This window comes from Phyllobates terribilis, unplaced genomic scaffold, assembly GCF_046119375.1.
Source record: "Phyllobates terribilis strain yellow unplaced genomic scaffold, ASM4611937v1 Scaffold_5__5_contigs__length_657084704, whole genome shotgun sequence".
NCBI lineage: Eukaryota > Metazoa > Chordata > Amphibia > Anura > Dendrobatidae > Phyllobates > Phyllobates terribilis.
In genome coordinates, this window is record NW_027362765.1 from 18,428,579 (window position 1) to 18,449,856 (window position 21,278).

General features: G+C 43.4%; 1 protein-coding gene across 2 annotated transcripts in view; it reads right to left on the reverse strand.

Moving 5' to 3' along the window:
• LOC141270508 (uncharacterized) overlaps positions 1-21,278 on the reverse strand; it is a 43,757-nt gene that overhangs the window by 11,858 nt on the left and 10,621 nt on the right. The window contains exons 2-6 of one of the 2 annotated variants that reach the window (XM_073680519.1): positions 16,417-16,549; positions 16,108-16,287; positions 15,901-16,024; positions 15,724-15,821; positions 15,435-15,525 (exon numbers count right to left, since the gene is read on the reverse strand). In XM_073680519.1, coding sequence (XP_073536620.1) covers positions 15,435-15,525; positions 15,724-15,821; positions 15,901-16,024; positions 16,108-16,287; positions 16,417-16,549 — 626 coding nt within the window. The remainder of the gene's footprint in view (positions 1-15,434; positions 15,526-15,723; positions 15,822-15,900; positions 16,025-16,107; positions 16,288-16,416; positions 16,550-21,278) is intronic. The other variant, XM_073680520.1, reaches the window with a different exon arrangement.

Sequence of the window (21,278 nt, forward strand, 5' to 3'; positions counted from 1 at the left end):
TAAGGGTGTACTTCTTTCTGCTACTACCACTGCTCAGGAAGAATTAATTGAATTTCGGGTATTTGTGGATTGTGGTTCTACTCTAAATGTGATTGATGGGGGGGTTCTTGGAAAAACTTAAATTAAAACCCAAACCTTTGTCATCCCCTATTGCTGTGGTTTCTGTCGATGGCTCTCCCTTAAAGAGTGTTACTCACAAGGTCTGTGAATTTCCCCTCACTATTAATGGTATTCACCAAGAGAATTTGGATTTGGTAGTATTAAATAATTTGCCTTCTCCAGTAGTGTTGGGGTTACCCTGGTTAAAATTGCACAATCCTGTACTGGATTGGTCTACCAATGAAATTAAGTCCTGGAGCCCTAAGTGTTATGACAAGTGTTGTAACGGGTGCATTGCTGCTGTGGATAAAGGGGAATTACCTGTACCTATTCAGGATTTTTGGAAAGTTTTTTCTGAGAAAGAATCGCAAATTTTGCCTCCCCATAGAGACTATGATTGTACCATTGAATTTGTCCCTGGAGCAACTCTTCCTAAAAGTCGTTTATTTAATCTTACTATTCCTGAGAGAAAGGCTTTGGAGGAATACATACAGACAAGCTTGGCCGCCGGTCAGATTAGGCCTTCCAAGTCTCCTGTGGCTGTTGGATTTTTTTTTTGTTAAAAAAAAGGACGGCGGTTTATGTCCTTGTCTGGACTTTCGTGAGATTAATAAAATTACTGTACGCAATCCTTACCCACAGCCATTGATTCCTGATTTGTTTAACCAGTTAGTGGGGGCCAAGTGGTTCTCTAAAATTGATCCCCGGGGGGCATACAATTTGTTGCGCATGAAGGAGAGTGATGAATGGAAGACTGCTTTTAACACTCCTGTGGGTCATTTTGAGAATCTGGTTATGCCTTTTGGTCTTACCAATGCTCCAGCATTTTTTCAGAATCTTATTAATGACATCCTTAGACCTTTGATCGGCAAAAATGTGGTTGTGTATTTGGATGACATTTTGATTTATTCGCCGGATCTGGAGTCTCATTGGCGGAGCGTATGTGAGGTTTTACAGTTATTAATGGACAATTCGCTTTTTGCTAAGCTAGAGAAATGTGAGTTCGCTGTACAGAGAATTCGTTTTTTGGGTTACATTATCTCCAGTGAAGGTTTTGAGATTGATCCGGTTAAAGTTCAAGCTGTGCAGGAATGGCCTAGGCCTATTGGTTTGAAATCGATACAGAGGTTTTTGGGTTTCGCCAATTATTACAGAAAATTCATAAAATTTTTTTCTATTATTGTCAAACCACTGACCGATCTCACCAGGAAAGGTGCTAATGCGGTTCAGTGGACTACTGAGGCCATTGAAGCTTTTTTGTTTCTAAAGGAGAGGTTCACCTCTGCTCCCATCCTTATGCAGCCTGATGTGACTAAGCCGTTTTTGGTTGAGGTTGATGCTTCTTCTGTGGGGGTCGGTGCGGTGTTGTCTCAGGAAAGCAAGGATGGAGTACATCCCTGTGCCTTTTTTTCAACAAAAACTTTCTGAGACTGAACTTAATTACGATATTGGTAATCGGGAATTGCTGGCTATTAAACTCGCATTTGAACACTGGCGCATCTCTTGGAAGGTGCTGAATTTCCCATTCAGGTTTTCACTGATCATAAAAATCTGATCTATCTTGATGCTGCCAAGCGCTTGAATGCCCGTCAGGCTAGGTGGGCACTTTTTTTCTCGCGGTTTAAATTTTCCGTTACTTACATCCCGGGTACCAAGAATGTTAAAGCTGATGCTTTGTCTCGCAGCTTTTCTCCCATGGTCGGTGCTGAGAAGGAGGAGAGCATTTTACAAGAAGGTGTTGTGATTGCTGCTTTGGACTCCGTTTTGGAGGATGAGATTCTTAAAGCTCAGGAGAATGCCCCATCTAACACTCCCCATGGGAGGTTGTTTGTGCCTAGGACCTTTAGGACAGATTTGTTTATTGAGTGTCATGAGTCTCGGTTGGCAGGTCATCCAGGAATTTCTGAGACCAAGAGACTTGTGGGTCGCAGTTTTTGGTGGCCTGGATGGCAGAAGGAAGTCATTAAGTGGGTGCGTCAATGTACTGTGTGTGCTAGATCTAAGTCTTCACATACTCCTGCAGCGGGGTTGCTTTGCCCTCTGGAGGTTCCTAGTGCACCTTGGACACATCTGGCTATGGACTTTATTACTGACCTTCCCCCCTCTGAGGGTTTCACGGTCATCTGGGTGGTCGTGGACCGTTTTAGCAAGATGTGTCACTTGGTTCCCTTCATCAAACTGCCTTGCGCTAAGACACTCGCTAAGGCCTTTGTCAAGGAAATTGTCAGACTACATGGCGTTCCTACTGACATTGTTTCTGATAGGGTACCTCAGTTCGTGGCTCGTTTTTAGCGTGCCTTTTGTGACAGGTTGGGAGTTCATTTGTCGTTTTCATCCGGATATCATCCTGAGTCTAATGGCCAGACAGAAAGAAAGAACCAGGATGTTAAGCAGTTCTTGCGTTGCTTGTATCAGACAATCAAGAGGGGTGGTCTGAGTTTCTGTCACTTGCTGAATTTGCTCTTAACAACCATACATCCTCTTCTGCTGGTTGTTCGCCTTTTTTTTGTTGTTCTGGGAGACATCCGTCTTTTGGGTCATTCTCCAAATTGGTATCGGCTGTGCCTGAGGAGGAGAGTTTTTCCGGTGATTTGGAGAGAGTTTGGACGGATGTGCGTGGTAATCTTCAGGAGGCTAATAAAAAAATCTAAGAGGTACTTTGATAGGAAACGGCAAGAGGTTTCGTTTGCTATTGGTGACATGGTTTGGTTGTCCTCTAAGAATCTGTGATTGAGGATTCCTTCTAAAAAATTGGGTCCCAAGTTTGTAGGGCCCTTTAAGGTGCTTCAGATAGTTAACCAATGTGCTGTTAGGTTGGAGGTTCCTACCTCCTGGAAGATTAATCCGGTGTTTCATGTTTCTCTGTTGAAAAGAGCTGATGTGTCGGATGGTGACGCCTCTGCCACTGTTCCTCCAGTGGTGGTGGACGGGGAATATGAAATTTCCCGCATCCTAAATTCTAGACGGTACAGAGGGAGTTTGCAGTATCTCGTCGCTTGGAAGGGTTTCGGACCCGAGGATAACTCATGGGTGAGGGCAGATGATGTTTCTGCTTCCAGACTTGTCAGAGCGTTTCACAGGAGGTTTCCTGATAAGCCCGGGCCTAGGGGATCCGGAGGATCCTCTTAGAAGAGGGGGTACTGTTAGAACTGTCCTGTTAGGTTTTTTCTAGTTTGCTGGTCACATGACCTTTTTTGCCTATTTAATCTGGCTCCGCCCTCCTGGCCTTGCTGGACTTCATTGTAATTTCTACTCTTGAGCTAGCTTGGTGCTCTCTTCCTTTCTCAGTAAGTTTTGCTAGGTCTTCGGACCTGTATGTTCTATGTTGTTTGTTTGTCTTATTTCTGCTACAATTTCTACTAGGAGGTGTCCATCTTTCTCCCAGTCCCTAGTTCTTGTAGGGATCCCTTCCTCACATCTATAGGTCTTCGTTCAGACTAGCCGAGGACTTTAGCGGGTCTGATCGCAGGATCAGGTTCCCCGTTACATCGTAGGGATCCAGCTTAGTTCTATTGTAGGGACAGATCTCCTGTCTTTCCTTAGTGCTTGTAGCAGATCATAACAGTAATACTACTCAGAGGGTAAAACAGTGTGACAATACTTTATTGAACCACCAAATGGACAATAAACACATAGAACAGTCCCAGCAAATACCCAAGATGGTACAACATTACACGGTCTCACTCTTCCACTGGCCTGCCTGGCATACAACAAATGCGACTTTGTGACATCCAGGGCCAACTACCTCAACCAGTGACCCCCTGCTTTTGGCGGGCCCCCACAGAGAGGAGGTAGCGGCAAGCTTAGGAAGCTGACAGTCAATCGAAGTACAAGGCCAGGAGACCAGAGGGTCCCACCCTGGCCTCTCTGGAGATTTTCCATGGGGCCAGATGACCGGCTGGTCCCAATCTGGCTTCTCTGAACGTCTCCACGGGTTCCAGGCGACCGGAGGGTCCCACCTGGCAAACACAAACAACATATCCATGGGGCCAAGTGACTTCATTGTCCCAACCTGGTCTCCCCAAATGTATCCATGGGTTATCTGATGGTCAATGGAGCAGATCTGTATCCTTCCAGTCAGGGCCGTATACCCTTAGGCTGTAATCATGTAGAATCCAAATCTGTGCCTCTCTGAAGAATGTCTGATCTTTGATTCTCCTTGTAAAGTCTCTCTTTCAATTCTCACTGCTACAGAGGCATATGTCCCTTAAATAGTTACAACAGTTCTGTCAAGCACACATCCACAGGTCAAGGATTAGGGAGGGTATTATTCCACAGGGTTCAGGTCTCATTGTTTGTGCATTTAATCAATTTACAAAGTTGGTATAGAAGGGGCTTTTTAAATCAACATCTAGCTGGCTTTAGTTCACAGACCAATAGAAGACAACATTTAGGGTTATACAAATACTGGTCTGTCTTTCTTGACCACCAAAGAAACACACACAAGTTCTAAAGTCAACACAAACCCAATAGTGCATTTCTCTTGGCTTAACAAATTTAGACATCTGGCTGATTAAGAAAAGAAGCTGTTTCGTCACAGTGCTCCTTTCCTTCCGAGCCCTGCCATGCACCAAAACAGTGGTTTTCCGCCACATATGGGGTATCGGCTTACCCAGGAGAAAGTGCACAACATACTGTATGGTGCAGTTTCTCCTGTTTCCATTATGAAAATGCAAAATTTGGTGGTGAAAAACATTTTTGTGGGAAAAATCTGAAAATTTTATTTTATGGCTCAATGTTATAAACTTCTGTGAAGCACCTGGGGTTCAAGGTGCTCACCATACATCTAGATAAGTTCCCTGAGGAGTCTAGTTTCCAAAATGGTGTCACTTGTGGGGGTTTTCCACTGTTTAGGCAAATCAGGGGATCTCCAAACGCGACATGGCATCCGCTAATTATTCAAGCAAATTTTACATTCAAAAAGTCAAATGGCGCTCCTTACCTTCCGAGCCATTCCGTGCACCCAAACAGTGGTTTTCCCCCACATATGGGGTATCGGCGTGTTCAGGAGAAATTGCACAACAAATTTTGCGGTCTATTTTTTCCTGTTACCCTTGTAAAAATAAAAAAAATTGGGTCTAAAGTAAAATTTTTGTGAAAAAAAGTTAAATGTTCATTGTTTTCTTCCACATTCCAAAAATTCCTGTGAAGCATCTGAAGGATTAATAAACTTCTTGAATGTGGTTTTGAGCACCTTGAGGGGTGCAGTTTTTAGAATGGTGTTTATTTTGGGTATTTTCTGTCATAAAGCTCCTCAAAGTCACTTCAAATGTGATGTGGTCCCTAAAAATGTTTTTGTAAATTTGGTTGGAAAAATGAGAAATCGCTGGTCAACTCATTCTCAGAATCACTGGGATCTGTTGAAGCATTCCAGAGTTATTACCTCAAAGTGAAACTGGTCAGAATTGTAAAATTTGGCCTGGTTATTAAGGTAAAAACAGGCTCGGGGGTGAAAGGGTTAATTACTGGGAAGTGTTTTGCTATTTCAAATAAATTCTGTGTTTTATCACTTCAGGACTGGGTGTCTGGTGCCTCCTAGTCCAACCCTGCTCCCATGACTGATTACCAGCTTTGATTACTAGCTTTCTGTGAATTTACAATGGATACAGAAAGTGGCCAATCAGTGGTGTGGGCGACGTTATACACAGGTCAACATTCCGAGCTTTGTTAGATCTGCAACAAAGAAAACTGTAATTCTATCACAACTGCTGCACCTAGTAAACAAATAGACACATCGCTGAAATCAGGGTCTCTACCTCATATCGTGCTGCTGACATATTTCAAAGCAAAAACCTGCTGACAGATTCCCTTTATGTATTAGAGAGGTTGGTCACTACTTTTTTATTGATGAACAATCCTTAGGAAAAGCCTTCAATATCTGATCAGAGAAGGTGTGACACCTGGCAACCCCGCTGATCAACTGCGGCCCGCGCAGGCTGGCATTTTTCATGTTTTTCTAACTTTTTTTGAAGGTTTGCATCAGTTCATGTAAAGAACATGCCTACAACTGTGAACATTTGGTTTTTGTTTTTATCGTGAAGCAAACAACAAATATACAAACTGAAGATTTCAGTTTTGTCCTAACTATTCACCCCCTAAAGTCAGTACTTTGTAGAGCCTTCTTTTGTATCAATTACAGCTGCAAGTCGCTTTGGATAAGTCTCTCAGCTTTTCACATCTTGCCCATTCCTCAAGGCAAAACTGCTCCAAGTTAAGCTTCCTCTGGTGAACAGCACTCAAGTGTAACCACAAATTCTCAAGTGAATTAAGGTCTGGGCTTTGACTAGGCCACTACAAAACATTTGCATGTTTCCCGTTAAACCATTCGAGTGTTGCTTCAGCAGTATGCTTTGGGTCATTGTCTTGTTGGAAAGTGAACCTCCGTCCCAGTCTCAAATCACTGACAAACAAACAGGTTTACCTCAAGAATATCCCTGTATCTCGCACCATACATCTTTCCCCTCGACTTGGACCATTTTCCCTGTCCCTTCTGCCAAAAAACATTCCGACATCATGATGCTGCCACCACCATCTTTCACTGTGGGGATGGTGTTTTTGGGATGATGAGCTGTGTTGGTTTGGCACCAGACATAGCGTTTACCTCAGTGGCCAAAAAGTTACATTTTGGTCTCATCTGTCATGCCAGTTGTGGGGAAGACTTAGTGCAACACAGAGGGAAAAAGGGAAAGGGAGCCCAGACACTAGGGAAAGGGGGGAAGTGGAGACCTTCTAGTTTGGTCTAGCGTCACCCTGTCTCAACTATCATCCCTATATTGCCTCCTCAGCAATCGCCGCACGCGTGCCTCACCCTACTCACCCTGGCATATGGCTACGGCTAGGGATGGAAGGAGATGAGCACTAGTCAATCTCCACTAAACTCTATAGACAACGGTGGACAAAACGGGGGAAATGGCTTAGCTTTAGATGAACTCCAAATAAGCACATGGCCTCAAGCTCCAGAGAGGACGAAGTACTGCTCCTGCTAAGCTTCAGTAGTAGAAATGGATATAGCTGGCGAATCCCTCTCAGACACACCAGGTATATATATACCCAGGCCAGAGAGCTAATTAGCAAGAGAGAGGTAGCCGCTCGGTCCTAAAGACAGCCTCTTATCTAAGAAGCAGTCTGCAATGCCAAACGTAGAGATCTCTTGCAACCCACTGCAGGGCGATTATCTGTCACCTCTGACACACCCGTGACAGTACCCCCCTCTACGAGAGGCCTCCGGACACTCAGTGCCGGGTTTCTCAGGAAAAGAGGTGTGGAATGAGCGAATCAACCTGGAAGCGTTCACCTCTGACGCGGAAACCCACATCCTCTCCTCTGGACCATAGCCTTTCCTGTGCACGAAGTATTGTAGAGAACGACAGAGACGAGAATCTACAATCCTCGAAATCTGGAACTCCAGATTACCATTAACCATTACTGGGGGCAATAGTAGAGGTGAGGGCTCAAGAGGTTCCACATACCTTTTGAGTAAGGACCTGTGGAACACATTGTGGACCTTAAGGGCCTGAGGAAGTTCAAGACGAAAAGCTGCTGGGTTAATGATGGCGGTTATTTTATAGGGACCAATAAACCTAGGTCCCAGCTTCCAAGAAGGAACTTTCAATATTCCTGGTGGACAACCACAAAAAGTCATGCACATTCAGATCCGGACATGGCAAGCGTCTTCTGTCAGCCATATGTTTATACCTGTCTCCCTTAGTCTTTAAATTACACAGAACACCTTGCCATACCGAGGAGAGTGACGAAGCAAACCGTTCCTCCTCAGGAACTCCTGAAGCTCTTCCCTGACCGAAGGTACCAAACTGTGGATGATAACAGTATGCACCGAAGAACGGTGATTTGCCATTGGATTCTTGACGATGATTATTGATGGCAAATTCTGCCAGCGGTAAATAGGATGCCCAATCCTCCTGATTTTCGTAGACGAAACACCTGAGGTATGTCTCCATTGTTCTGACTTACACACTCGGTCTGACCATTCGACTGAGGGTGGAAGGCAGAGGAAAAGGACAGCTGCACTCCCAGTCAAGAACAGAATGCCTTCCAGAACTTGGAAACAAACTGGGTCCCCAGATCAGACACCACATTGGAGGGAACCCCATGAAGGTTCACAATCTCATTTATGAACACCTGAGCAAGTGTCTTGGCATTGCGAAGTGCAGGTAATGCAACAAAGTGAACCATTTTACTGAACATATCTACTACCACCAAAACCACCGTTTTGCCTGCAGAAACCGGTAGGTTAGTAATAAAATCCATGGACAAGTGTGTTCATGGCCTACTAGATATAGGTAGCGAAAGAAGAGTACCAGACAGACGGGTATACAAAACCTTAGAACGCGCGCAAATACTACTAGCAGATAAGTGTTCAATCACATCCTGATGCGACCCCGGCCACCAAAAACGACGAAAGAGGAGGTCCGCGGTTGCCTTACCTCCTGGATGCCCAGCAAGCACAGAGTTATGATGTTCCTTGATTACTTTGCAACGCAGATCAGATGGTACAAATAACTTTTCTGAAGGTCAGGAGGCAGGGGCGTCCCCCTGAGCCTCCAACACCTCACCCTCAAGTTCAGGATAAAGAGCCGAAATGACTACCCCTGCTCTGGGACAAAGCATCAGCCTTGACATTTTTGACCCCTGGACGAAAAGTGACAACAAAATTGAACCTAGTAAAAAACGGGGACCATCTGGCATGCCTAGGGTTGAGACGTTTAGCTGACTGGAGGTATGACAGGTTCTTATGGTCAGTAATAACAGTAATAGGATGGACAGCTCCCTCCAACCAATGTTGCCATTCCTCGAACGCCAATTTGATTGCCAAAAGTTCCCTATTACCCATATCATAATTTCTCTCAGTCGAAGACAATTTTTTAGAACAGAAGGCGCATGGACGCCATTTGCCAGGGGCCGAACCCTGAGACAACACAGCTTCAACCCCGACATCCGAAGCATCGACTTCCACAATATAGGATTGAGAAACATCGGGTTGACTGAGTATAGGTGCAGTGGAAAAATGATTCTTTAAGGAAGAAATAGCCTGGAGGGAAACATCCGACCATTTGGAAAAATCAGACCCCTTCTTAGTCATGTTATTAAGGGGTTTCAGTATAGCAGAGTAATTTTGGATGAATTTCCTGTAAAAATTAGTAAAGCCCAGAAAACGTTGCAGAGCCTTCAGGTTATCGGGACGTTCCCAGTCAAGAACTGCATGGATCTTCTCCAGATCCATCCGAAAACTTGAAGATGACAAGTACCCCAAAAACTGCACCTCCTCAACAGCGAAAACACATTTTTTCTAGTTTGGCATAAAGTTTGTTATCCCTTAATATCTGGAGCACCTGCTTAACATGCCACCGATGAGTCTCAAAATCAGGTGAATAAACCAAAACATCGTCCAGATAAGACCACCCACAAACCTCCCCACCAAATGGTGGAAAAGATCATTTATGAAATGCTGGAATATCGCAGGTGCATTGGTCAAACCAAAAGGCATAACCAGACTCTCGAAATGTCCTTCCGGGGTATTAAACACTGTCTTCCATTCGTCCCCTTCTCTGATTCTAACCAGATTGTAGGCTCCCCTTAAATCCAACTTGGAGAATGCATTAGCTCCCACAACCTGGCTGAACAAATCAGGAATCAGAGGAAGATTATATGGATCACGGATGGCAATTTGATTTATTTCCCGGAAATCTAAACAGGGATGTAGACCACCATCTTTTTTCTTCACAAAGAAGAATCCTGCCACCACGGGCGAAGATGAGGGTCTGATATGTCCCTTCTCCAGACTTTCTGAAATGAAATCCTTCATGGCTTGTCTCTCAGGGCCAGAAAGATTATACAGTCTGGACTTTGGTAGTTTAGCTCCGGGGATCAGGTTAATAGGATAGTCATAAGCACGATGAGGAGGCAAATCCTGACACCCCTTCTCAGAAAAAACGTCCTCAAAACCAAACAGAAAAGCAGGTAATATTTCCATAGCGACAGTAGCAATGGAAATATCTAGACAGTCCTCATGGCAGTAATCTCCCCATTCAATAATCTCCCCGGTTTGCCAATCCACCAACGGATTATGTCTAACAAGCCAAGGTATACCCAAGACAATCGGAGTAGGGAGATTGTTTAGAACATAGCAAGGGATGATTTCACAATGAACTGACCTCACCCTCAGTTTTACATTATGTACAATTTGAGTAAATGCTTTCTGTGCAAGTGGTGCCGAGTCAATGGCAAAGATGGGAATAGGTTCAGCTAAATCACAGCAAGCAAGACCATGAGTTTTCACAAACTCAGCATCAACCATGCTGACTCCGGCTGCACTGTCAACAAACACAGAAATTTTTTTGGTTTTGCTCTCTAGCACCACCTCTGCTGTCAGGACAAGGCGGGAACTCCAGTTTGGCCACAAATACACCCCTCGTTTATCCAACTCCAGACTACCGAGAGTTAATCGAGTCTCCTTTTGTTTAGGAATTGAAGGACAGGTCCCAACAAAGTGTCACTTTTTCCCACAAAAAAACAAACGCCTTTTTTCATGCAAATTTCCAGGGAGATGTATGATGTAGAGACACCCCCTAACTTCATGGGTTCCTCCACCTCCCCCAGTACTGGTTCACCCCCAGACCGCTCCTTTGGCAGAGGTACACAACCCCGGCAAGAAGGCCCCAAAGAAGGTGGTCGCACCGTCTATCCCGAAGGCGTCTATCAAGACGTATGGCCAAAGACATGGAAGCCTCCAAGGACTGTAGAGTTTCATATACAGCCAAGGCATCTTTCAACCTTTCAGTAAGCCCCTCACAAAATTGACTTCTAAGGGCTGAGTCATTCCATTAGGAATTTGTTGCCCATCTACGGAATTCCGAACTGTATGTTTCCACTGACCGAATCCTCTGCTGAAGGCGACGTAGCCTAGACTCAGCCAAGGCGACTCGGTCAGGGTCATCATAGATGAGGGCCAGAGCTCCGAAAAACCCTTCCGCAGATTGGAGACAAACCGAGTCCTGCGGTAACGAAAACGCCCACGACTGAGGATCTCCCTGCAATAGAGAGATCACAATACCAACCACTCCTCATTACCAGAGGAGTAAGGACGAAGTTTAAAATACAATTTACATGCCTCCTTAAACACAAAAAAACCTCCTGAAAACATGTCCGGAAGGACAACCTTGCGTTCAGGCTGGACAGGCCTACCTGCAAAGACCCCAATATTGGCGATCTGTAACCGCTGATGCTGAACCTCACAGCAGAGGTCATTCACCTCCAGAGACAGACAGTGGAACTGCTCTGTGAGCTCTGCAACTGAACCCATACCAAAGGGAGAAAGGAAAAAAAAAACACACAAAGAAAAAAGAAAAAACAAAAATGTCAGTTGCCTTTTTTTTTTCTCTTTTCAAAACGTGCCTGGCCGGCTATAATGTCACGCCAGGTGTGGGGAAGACTTAGTGCAACACAGAGGGAAAAGGGAAAGGGAGCCCAGACACTAGGGAAAGGGGGGGGGGGGAGGGAGTGGAGACCTCCTAGTCTGGTCTAGCGTCACCCTGTCTCAACTATCATCCCTATATTGCCTCCTCAGCAATCGCCGCACACGTGCCTCACCCTACTCTCCCTGGCGTATGGCTACGGCTAAGGATGGAAGGAGTTGAGCACTAGTCAACCTTCACTAAACTCTATAGACAAAAAGGGTGGACAAAACAGGGGAAATGGCTTAGCTTTAGATGAACTTCAAATAAGAACACGGCCTCAAGCTCCAGAGAGGACGAAGTACTGCTCCTGCTAAGCTTCACAAGTAGAAATGGATATAGCCGACGAATCCCTCTCAGACACACCAGGTATATATACACCCAGGCCAGAGAGCTAATTAGCAAGAGAGAGGTAGCCGCTGGGTCGTAAAGAGAGCCTCTTATCTAAGAAACTGTCTGCAATGCAAAACGTAGAGATCTCCTCCAACCCACTGCGGGGCGACTGTCTGTCACCTCTGACGCACCCGTGACATCATCTGACTATAGCACCTTCCTCCATACATTTGGGGAGTCTTCCTCATGTCTTTTGACAAACTGAAAATGAGCCTTACAATTTTTATGTGTAAATAAAGGCTTTTTTTCTGCCCCCTCTTCCATAAAGGCCACTTCTATGGAGTGTACGGCTTATTGTGGTCGTATGGACAGATACTTCAATCTCTGCTTGGAAACTCTGCAGCTCCTTCAAGGTTACCTTTGGTCTCTGTGCTGCCTCTCTGATTAATGCACTCCTTGCCCGGGCTGAGAGTTTTGATGGGTAACCCTCTCTTGGCAGGTTTGTTGTGGTACCAAGTTCTTTCCATTTGATGATAATGGATTTGATGGTGCTCCAGGGATCATCAGAGATTGGGATATTTTTTTATTTATTTATTTTTAAAACCCAACCCTGCCTTATACTTCTCAACAGCTTTGTCCCTGACTTGTTTGGAGATCTTCTTGGTCTTCATGGTGTTGTTTGGTTAGTGGTGCCTCTTGCTTAATGATGTTGCAGCCTCTGTGGCCGTTCAGAAAAGGTAAAGTTTATATACTGACAGACCATGTGACACTCAGATTCACTAAGCATGTGACTAATGAAGGTAATTGCTTGCACCTGAAGTTTTTAGAGACTTCATAGCAAAAGGGGTGAATGACACATGCCAAATGCTACTTATTTGATCAAATACATTTAATTTATACCTACAGTGGCAATTTTGAAAGTTTTCCCACCTACAAAGAATGGAGAGGTCTGTAATTTTTATCGTAGGTACACTTCAACTGTGAGAGGCAGAATCTTAAAATAAAAAACAGGAAATCACATTGTATGATTTTTACATAATTAATTTGCATTTTATTTTGACTATTTTGAGGTCTAGCCACAGATTTTCAATAATGTTCAGATCAGGGGACAATAAAGGCCATTGTAAAACCTTTAGCTTGCGCCTTTTGAGGTTGTCTATTGTGGATTTTGATGTGTATTTAGGATCATTATCCATTTGTAGAAGCCATCCTCTTTTCAACTTCACCTTTTTTACAGATAGTGTTATGTTTGCATCAAAAAATTTGTTGAAATTTCATTGAATCCATTCTTCCTTCTACCTGTGAAGTGTTCCCTGCGCTATTGGCTGCAACACAACCTCAAAGCATGATTAATCCACCCCCATGCTTAATGGTTGGCAAGATGTTCTTTTCCTGAAATTCTGTGCCGCTCTATTTTCTCCACACATACAGGTGCTTCTCAGTTCAGTACTTCAATTTACTGTATTGAAGAACTGAAATAAACTTTTTGATGATATTCTAATTTAGTAAGAAGCACTTGAATATGCATACATACATATAGAAATAGATATACCGTATTTTTCGCTTTATAAACGCACCTGATTATAAGACGCACTTAGGTTTTAGAGGAGAAAAATAAAAAAAAAATATTTGTGAATGACGCACTGTTAAGGGGATCTGTGGATGATGCACTGTTATGAAGATCTGTGGATGACGCACTGTTATGGGGGATCTGTGGATAATGCACTGTTATGGGGTGTGACGACACAGCTTTTCTTCTTAATTATGCCAGACATACTTTCTGATGGCCAAGAGCAATATACCTTTATTTTTATGTTGACTTTTTAACCTGTATTCTTCTTTGGATGCTCAACACAGACTATTGTTCGTATAAACCTGAATGCTGATCACTTGAGGTGATATTTGTAATTGATGAACGGCTGTTATCTACATCTTATATCAGCTCTTACAATGTATCGTCTGCCATATAGGGACTCTGAACAATGAAAGTCTGCTAAGATATGTTAAATACCACCATAGGGTGTTTGCCAGCCAACATTGGGGGGGGGGGGGTGAGCTGTGGATATTCGAGCATTGTAAATTAATATCATGACCCCTGACCCTTGACTTCTGAATGACGGCTTGAAAGGACAAATATGAAATATAAAAAGGGGGTCTTTTTGTCAGAGAGACACTACAGGATGACAGCCTAAGTGACTACAGCTCTGGCTGGAAAAATACAAAACTGCTTCATTGACCATTGCTGAACTCTCAGAAAAGATGTGAAGAATCCAGGTTGGGACAATCAGGTCACCTGGCCATATATCTCACGACTCTAATCCTGGCAGGCCAGCGGAAGGGGGCGAGACTCTGTAGCTTGCACCATCTAATGTATGTGCTGGGACTGTTCTATATGTTATTGATTGCTGGTGGTTCATTAAATTATTGCCACACTGTTTACCCTCATCCTGTGTTGTCTGATTAGTGTTCTACCCAAGGAAGATTCCGTGTCTTCACACGAGAATCTGTGGATGATGCACTGTTATGGGGTATCTGTGGATGACGCACTGTTATGGGGGATTTGTGGATGACGCACCGTTATGGGGGATCTGTGGATGACAATATTATGGGGGGGTATGTGGGTGACACTTATGGGGGATCTGCGAGTGACACTTATGGAGGGGATCTATGGATGACGCACTGTTATGGGAATCTGGGGATGATGCACTGTTATGGGGGATCTGTGGATGATGCTGTTGTGGGGATAAAGTACATGGGCTGTGTTCATGGTATATTAAATGTGACTACGGCCCCCATCATCCTTCAGAATCCACCTATTATATGTACTGCATGGTCTGGATGCATTCTTAAGGATGACTGTATAGTACAGTCCCTGTTTGACTACCACCCCTCTCATCCTTAAAAATACACCCACGTATTCATGGGTGTATTATGAAAGATGAGGGAGGTGGTATTCACATTTACAATAAACATTACAGTCCCTCCCTGGATTGATTATACTAAATATGACTACAGTCCCCATCATCCTTCAGAATACACCCATTGGTACTGTACATTTTGAAAGATGATGGGGGTTGTAGTTATATTGCACTTCCCTTTCAGTGTCTCTGCTCACCACTTTATGAAGGCTGGACCTTTCTTACAGGAGACACAATTTTGTCAGTGATAGAGCACTGATTGGTGGAGGCAGCTTAGCAGCAGGTCCTTCCACCAATCAATATCCAGCCCTGCAGAGGGGGGAGGAGAATTGTTCTCCTCTGCCTTAAAGGAGGGCCCCCGCTGCACTGAATGGTGGATTGACAGTGGCCCTGTGACTGCCCGCCACCACCATCCAGAGACCGCTGCTCCCACCAGCATGATTCACCTCCTGTCTCTTCACATGACAGCCCGCCGCAGCCTGTCTGCCGCAAGCTTGCCCGGGCCACTTTGAGGGGAAAAAAAGAGAGTCTTATCAAGCGAAAAATACGGTACATAATTATATTCCCATGAGAAGACTTTGTGACTTCTCTGCATTTAGTGGTTACTACTCACGTTTGTAGTCATATGTAGAAATCTCCTCTTTACACTGCTCATCACCCCTCACATATGTCTCTGTAGAATTAATATGAGTCAGATCTTCACCCTGAAACAAATATTGTAAAAGTCACAGACAGATGGAGAAGTCCCATCTATGATCAGCTCTAATCCTGCCATCTCCATCGTTCTCATTACACAAGTATAAAACATATAATACTGGTGGATAAAACAAGACTGAGCACAAGACCTTCACAGCCGTCTACACATCATAGGGGAGATCTCATGACACCTTCTCTCCATCTACCTGATGATCCTGAGGAACATTGGGATCTTCTTGTTTACAATGCTGTGGAAGAAGAGGATGGGGACATCTCTCTGGTGTTGTCCTCTTACTGGATAGAACTGGAGGAAACACATACAGGGACTGAATTCATTCTTTACAGATAATTATAGGCAGTGTATATTTAGTTCTGTCTATTACCTGGTGATGTGAGGGGCTGCGGAACCTCCACCATGACGTCCTTGTACAGATCTTTGTGTTCTTCTAAATATTCCCACTCCTCCATGGAGAAATAGAAGGTGACATCCTGACACCTTATAGGAACCTGACACATACAATGATACAGTCATCCCCCCGTTCCCTTCAAAGAGTTACTGTATAATGTCCCAGCATTCCCAGCAGTGTCACCTCTCCAGTCAGCAGCTCAATCATCTTGTAGGCGAGTTCTAGGATCTTCTGGTCATTGATGTCCTCATGTATCTGGCAGAGAGGTGGAGGCCCTGTGATTGGGCTCAGGGGTCTTCCCCATCCCTCAGACAAAGGATCCTGACAGCTCTCACTAGAGGTCTTCTTCACTACTGTGTAATCCTGGTTATGGAGAGACACATTAATAAATCCCACTACAGACATTTCCAGAGTCCTCACCTCTCCAGTTCTGTCCATCTGTTATTCCCATAGATAAGAATGATGTAATATGATGTCATCAGAATCTCTCACCTCTCCAGTAAGCCGGAAGAGGATCTCTAGGGTGAGGTGTAATATCCTCTCCACCATCTTGTGCCTGTCCCTTGCCATCATTGATAGGTCAGAAATATAATAGAAATCAATTAGTATCTTAAATTGTAGAAACCTAAATGGAAAGAGGATGAGTCGATATTAAAACATACAAAATACCATGTAAAACATATTACCGGAGATGTGATGCCTGTATAAAGCAATCATATGGTAGAGAACTCCACACATCTAGAGGTCAGAAAGTGGACATCTATGCCCTCATGGATCTCAGGAGTTATTAATAAATTCAGATAATTTTGGAGGTATTTAGTAATAAGGTATAGTATTGCCGTAAAGAAAATTACCTGAATTACAAAATTATCACGGTATTTTACTCTCATAGTGAAAGTCTCCAAAAATCGTATAAAAAACCCCAAAAATAACTTACTTGCACAATTTTTTTTATTCCAAAATAGTATAAATAAAAAAAAGCATTTTGAAGAAGAAAAAGAAAACATAAAAACTTGCTTCATCATTAAGACCCAAAACACATGACTAAATCAATAAGATTAATCTTTTAAGTTTTTAAAATAAACTGGAGAAATTGTGCTTGGAACTGGGTTCCATCCAGTGTTTGCTTTCTTGACTTGTAGTGATAGCTCAACCTTCCAATCTAGGACAGGGGCCTGTTGTGCTGTCAGTATGGTGATGGACAGCTCAGCCATCCAATCGGAGACTGGGGCATGATGAGCTGTCAGTGCTTTGAGTAACAGTTTAGCCGTCCAATCAGGGCCAGGACCTGCTGGGCCTTCCTCCATGGGTCTGCTATTCGAATGATTACTTGGCTATTTAGCTCTCTCTCTGCCTCTAATTACTGCCAGTTGTAGCTTTGCTCAAATGGTGTGCGCATTCTCTGTTCTTGTATTTGATCTTTGCTGCCCAACCTTGGACCTTGCCTTTGACTATCCATTTGCCTTACCCTTTTGTCTTGATCCTCTACTTTCCCGAAATTCTTACATCCGACCCTTACCTGACTACATCTTTGCTTTAACTCCTTGTATATGACGAGCCCTCTTGGTATCTTGACCTCTTGACTACCAAAGCCTCAGTTTTGTCAGCTTTTGGGACGTTAGTCAGTACTCACGATTATAGTCCATAATTTACTAATAAGTTATATTATGTCAGGTATATGCTAGCTTTATAAAATCATGTTTTCTTTCTGCTATAAGAAACCAAGGCGAAGTCTGCAGATATTGTTAGAAGATGCTGTTCCATAGATAAGATGTGGTCAAAGAAACCAGAAGCCTTGAAGTCTTCTCCAAAAGGATTATACGTGAAAGCAAATTATTTTTTATGTTTTGCTTATGAATTGTTTAATTATTACTTCTGTTCAATATTCTTTTGTCGGGACATGAGCAGAAACTTCATGACTTCATGGATCTGAGGCAGAACTTTGATTTATAAACTGCACCTTTTTGCAAGAGGTCAGACACCTCCCTCATATTCATAGGGATCCCGTATATGCCTTTAATATCTTATATTTACCCAACTCTTTTAATTGTAACTTTATACATTTTCCTTTTATTCAAATCACCTGTGAAAATCGGATGTTTGCTGGATTTTCCATATGAAGGTTAAGCTCAAATAATGAGCATTTGGTGCGTTATTTTCTCATGTGAAATTTTGTTCGCAAAAAGAGTAGCAAAAGAGCTTATTCACACCTCAGTATTTCGGCAGTATTTTTCATTAAAGATTGTATTCCAAAACCAGGACCTTACAGATAAAAATTATAAGGCTACATTTCAACAATCAGTTTTTTGGTGAGTTTTTTTGGAAAAATGCAAGTAACCTATTTTACATTATCTGCAACATCAAAAAGTCAACAAAAGCTCATGGAGGGACCATAGCCTAACTGAAAGATTCACACCTCTACTGTGTTTTGGAGACACCCCTGGTTTTGGTACACAAATTCTGATGAAATACTGATCAAATATACTGATGTGTCAATAAAACCTAATACAGTTTGAGTACAGTGGAGGAGATTTATGTAAATCTCATGCCCGCAGTGCATTTTTGCACACTGCGGATTTTCCTCTTCGGCGTTTTTTATCTGTGGATTTTCTGCATCTCATTCAAGTCAAAGACTTTTTAGTGTGTTTCTGTAGGAGTCGTGGAGGTGATGTTTTGCTCACTGACACTCTATGGGGCTAAATGTATTTTATATTAATGTATGTTTCTGAAAGTAAAACCCTCTGGGGCTGCAGTTTACCCCAGACAGGGTTAACTGTAACAGCGACCCAGGTTAAGGAGGGGGAACCGAGAGTTAGTGCCAAGTTCACAAGGTGACAGTTCAGTTGGAAGTAGTGAGAAGTGACAGCCGTAGTCACAGGCAATAGGCTGCTAGGGACAACATGAGCCTAAATGCCAGGGCAGTGGATTGCCAAAGAACCCTACTGTGGAAATCAGTCAGTCGGCCTCGGAACCTCGAGATGGACATCGGGCCCTTGGGCGCACCAAGCGAAGCAACAGGGGAAGATGGACTCAAACTCTTACAGGTGGAGGGTGATGGAATCCGGGTGCACTGCTAGTGGTGGAGACAAATTCCTAGTGCTAGGGTAGTTAGCAAGATGGATGATCTACCCATACCGAGAACGAGGGCTGAAGTTGTGTCCGGTATCTGTGGAAAAGTCCATAACCCATTGGGCCTTATCCTGCATGCCTGATTGTAAAAACTGCAAGTTGTCCAGTAAAAGTTTGGTTGTGTTTACAAATTCCGTGTCCTCTGGATTGTTTGCTGCAAAGGTTCTGGAAAAGGAAAGCCTGGAGGCAGTGGAGGCCTATGGGCCATAAGTAAGTGTGATGCAACCAACACACAGTAGCACACCGGGATGGGGACACGTTTTGTCTGTAGGGTGCCAGAGCGTGCAGAGGCAGCAGCTTGCCCACAACTACCTCGCTCAGGCACCTTACATTTCAGTATTAAAAATGCATGTAATCTGCACATGACTATATCAATAAAGTTTTATCAAAGCTAAGTAAAAGGAAGTTTCCAAATCAAAGCAATTTTATTTAAAACACGACATAAGAAAGTAGACAAAAAAAATTGCAGAAGAAAAAATGTGATAAAAACGCCTTTAAAAATTAAGCCCTCAAATGCAATGAAAAATACAAACAAGTTCATCCATCTAATTTGTGCAGAAATTCTGTAGCATCAAAACTGCACCAAATAATTATCATGGGAACTTAGCCTAAGGGCTCTAGCAGACATCCAATTTTTCCATGTACGACAAAAATGAATTGATTATTCTGATCAGAGCTTGATCAGAGTCTGGGCTGAGTGTCATCTGATTTTCTCGTACATGGAGAAATTGACAAAAAAAAAAAAATCTCCTTCTCCATTCTGACAGTCCATGAAAATTGGATGAGACTCGGATGTCATCCAAGTGCAGTCAGATGTTTTCACGTACCTACGGAATTGCATTGCCGATTTTGCTCAAAATCGGACATGCCTCTGTGTTTTTCCGCGGACCTCTCGGTCCAATGAAAAGGTCGGTCATGTGAATGGCCCCATAGACTATCACTGGTATAATGTCACGCAAGGTGTAGGAAAGACTAAGTGCAACACAAAGGGAAGGGGGAAAAGGGGTAGACCTGCTAGGCTGACCTTATATCACCCTGTCTCCCCTAACGTCCCTATATTGGTTCCAAACCAATCGCCGCACAGAAACCTCACCCTGCCTTTCCCTGGCGTTTGGCCCTGGCTAGGGAAGGGAGGGGATGAGCGCTAGTCGATCACCACTGACAACTAGAAGATAGCTTAGCTTTAGTCGACTTCAGAAAGATGAACACACGTCCTCTTAGCCCCAGAGAAGAAGTACTGCTCTTGCTCAAGCCTTCACAAGGGGTCATGTGAATATCGCCGGCACCTCCCTCTAGCAAACAGCAGTTAATTAGCAAGAGGAAGGTAGCCGCTGGGTCCTACAGAGACAGCTTCTAAGAAGGTGTCTGTAATGCCAAACGAAGAGATCTCCTGCAACCAACTGCAGGGCGACTGTCTGTCACTTCTGACACACCCGTGACATATGAGTGCTATGTGTGGAAATCATGGATAGCATGATTGTACGTAAAAATCTGAATGAGGTCTTACATGCACATTCAGGTGATAAGATTTTTTTGACAGCTGGACAATCCAATCATAAAAAAATTGCAGGTATGCCTCTAATTAATGCATTAACCTTTCACTGATTGGACTCCCTTTAGGCTATGTGCGCATGTTCAGGATTTCAATGCAGAAATTTCTGCAGTGTTTCTGCATCTCTTGGTAGGAAAAACGCTGTGGAAAAAAGCGCGTTTTGCCACGATTTAGACACTTTTTTATGCATTTTTTATGCGTTTTTTGGATGCGTTTTTGGACATCAATGAATGCCTTTTGGAGCTAAATAAGGATATTTGAAAAAAGAAAAGTGGGACATTGCTTCAACCCTTGGATTACCGTCAGACCTGGGGTGAATATATTGGTTAATTTAAATGATTAAAGAATGTGTCTGTTGTATTTCAAATAAAGTGTTTACTCTTTGTCTGTGTGCGTGTTTATTTAACTCTTTACTTTAAGTAGCTTTTACTAATGAAAGGGTCTGATTGACACCTTGTCATCACCAAACAAAAGGGCTAGGTGTCAGCTAATCCCATACACCCAATTTCATTAGTATTTCCATTCAAGTAATTTTTGTGGCAGCTGAGAGCAGCTATTTTTAGCCTAGGAAAGTGCTACATGTTCCCTGGACATTAATAGCAGCTCACAGCTGTTTCATTAGCCGCTACGTCCTCACGAACAGCAACAAGCAGCACTTTGGACGCAGCGTATT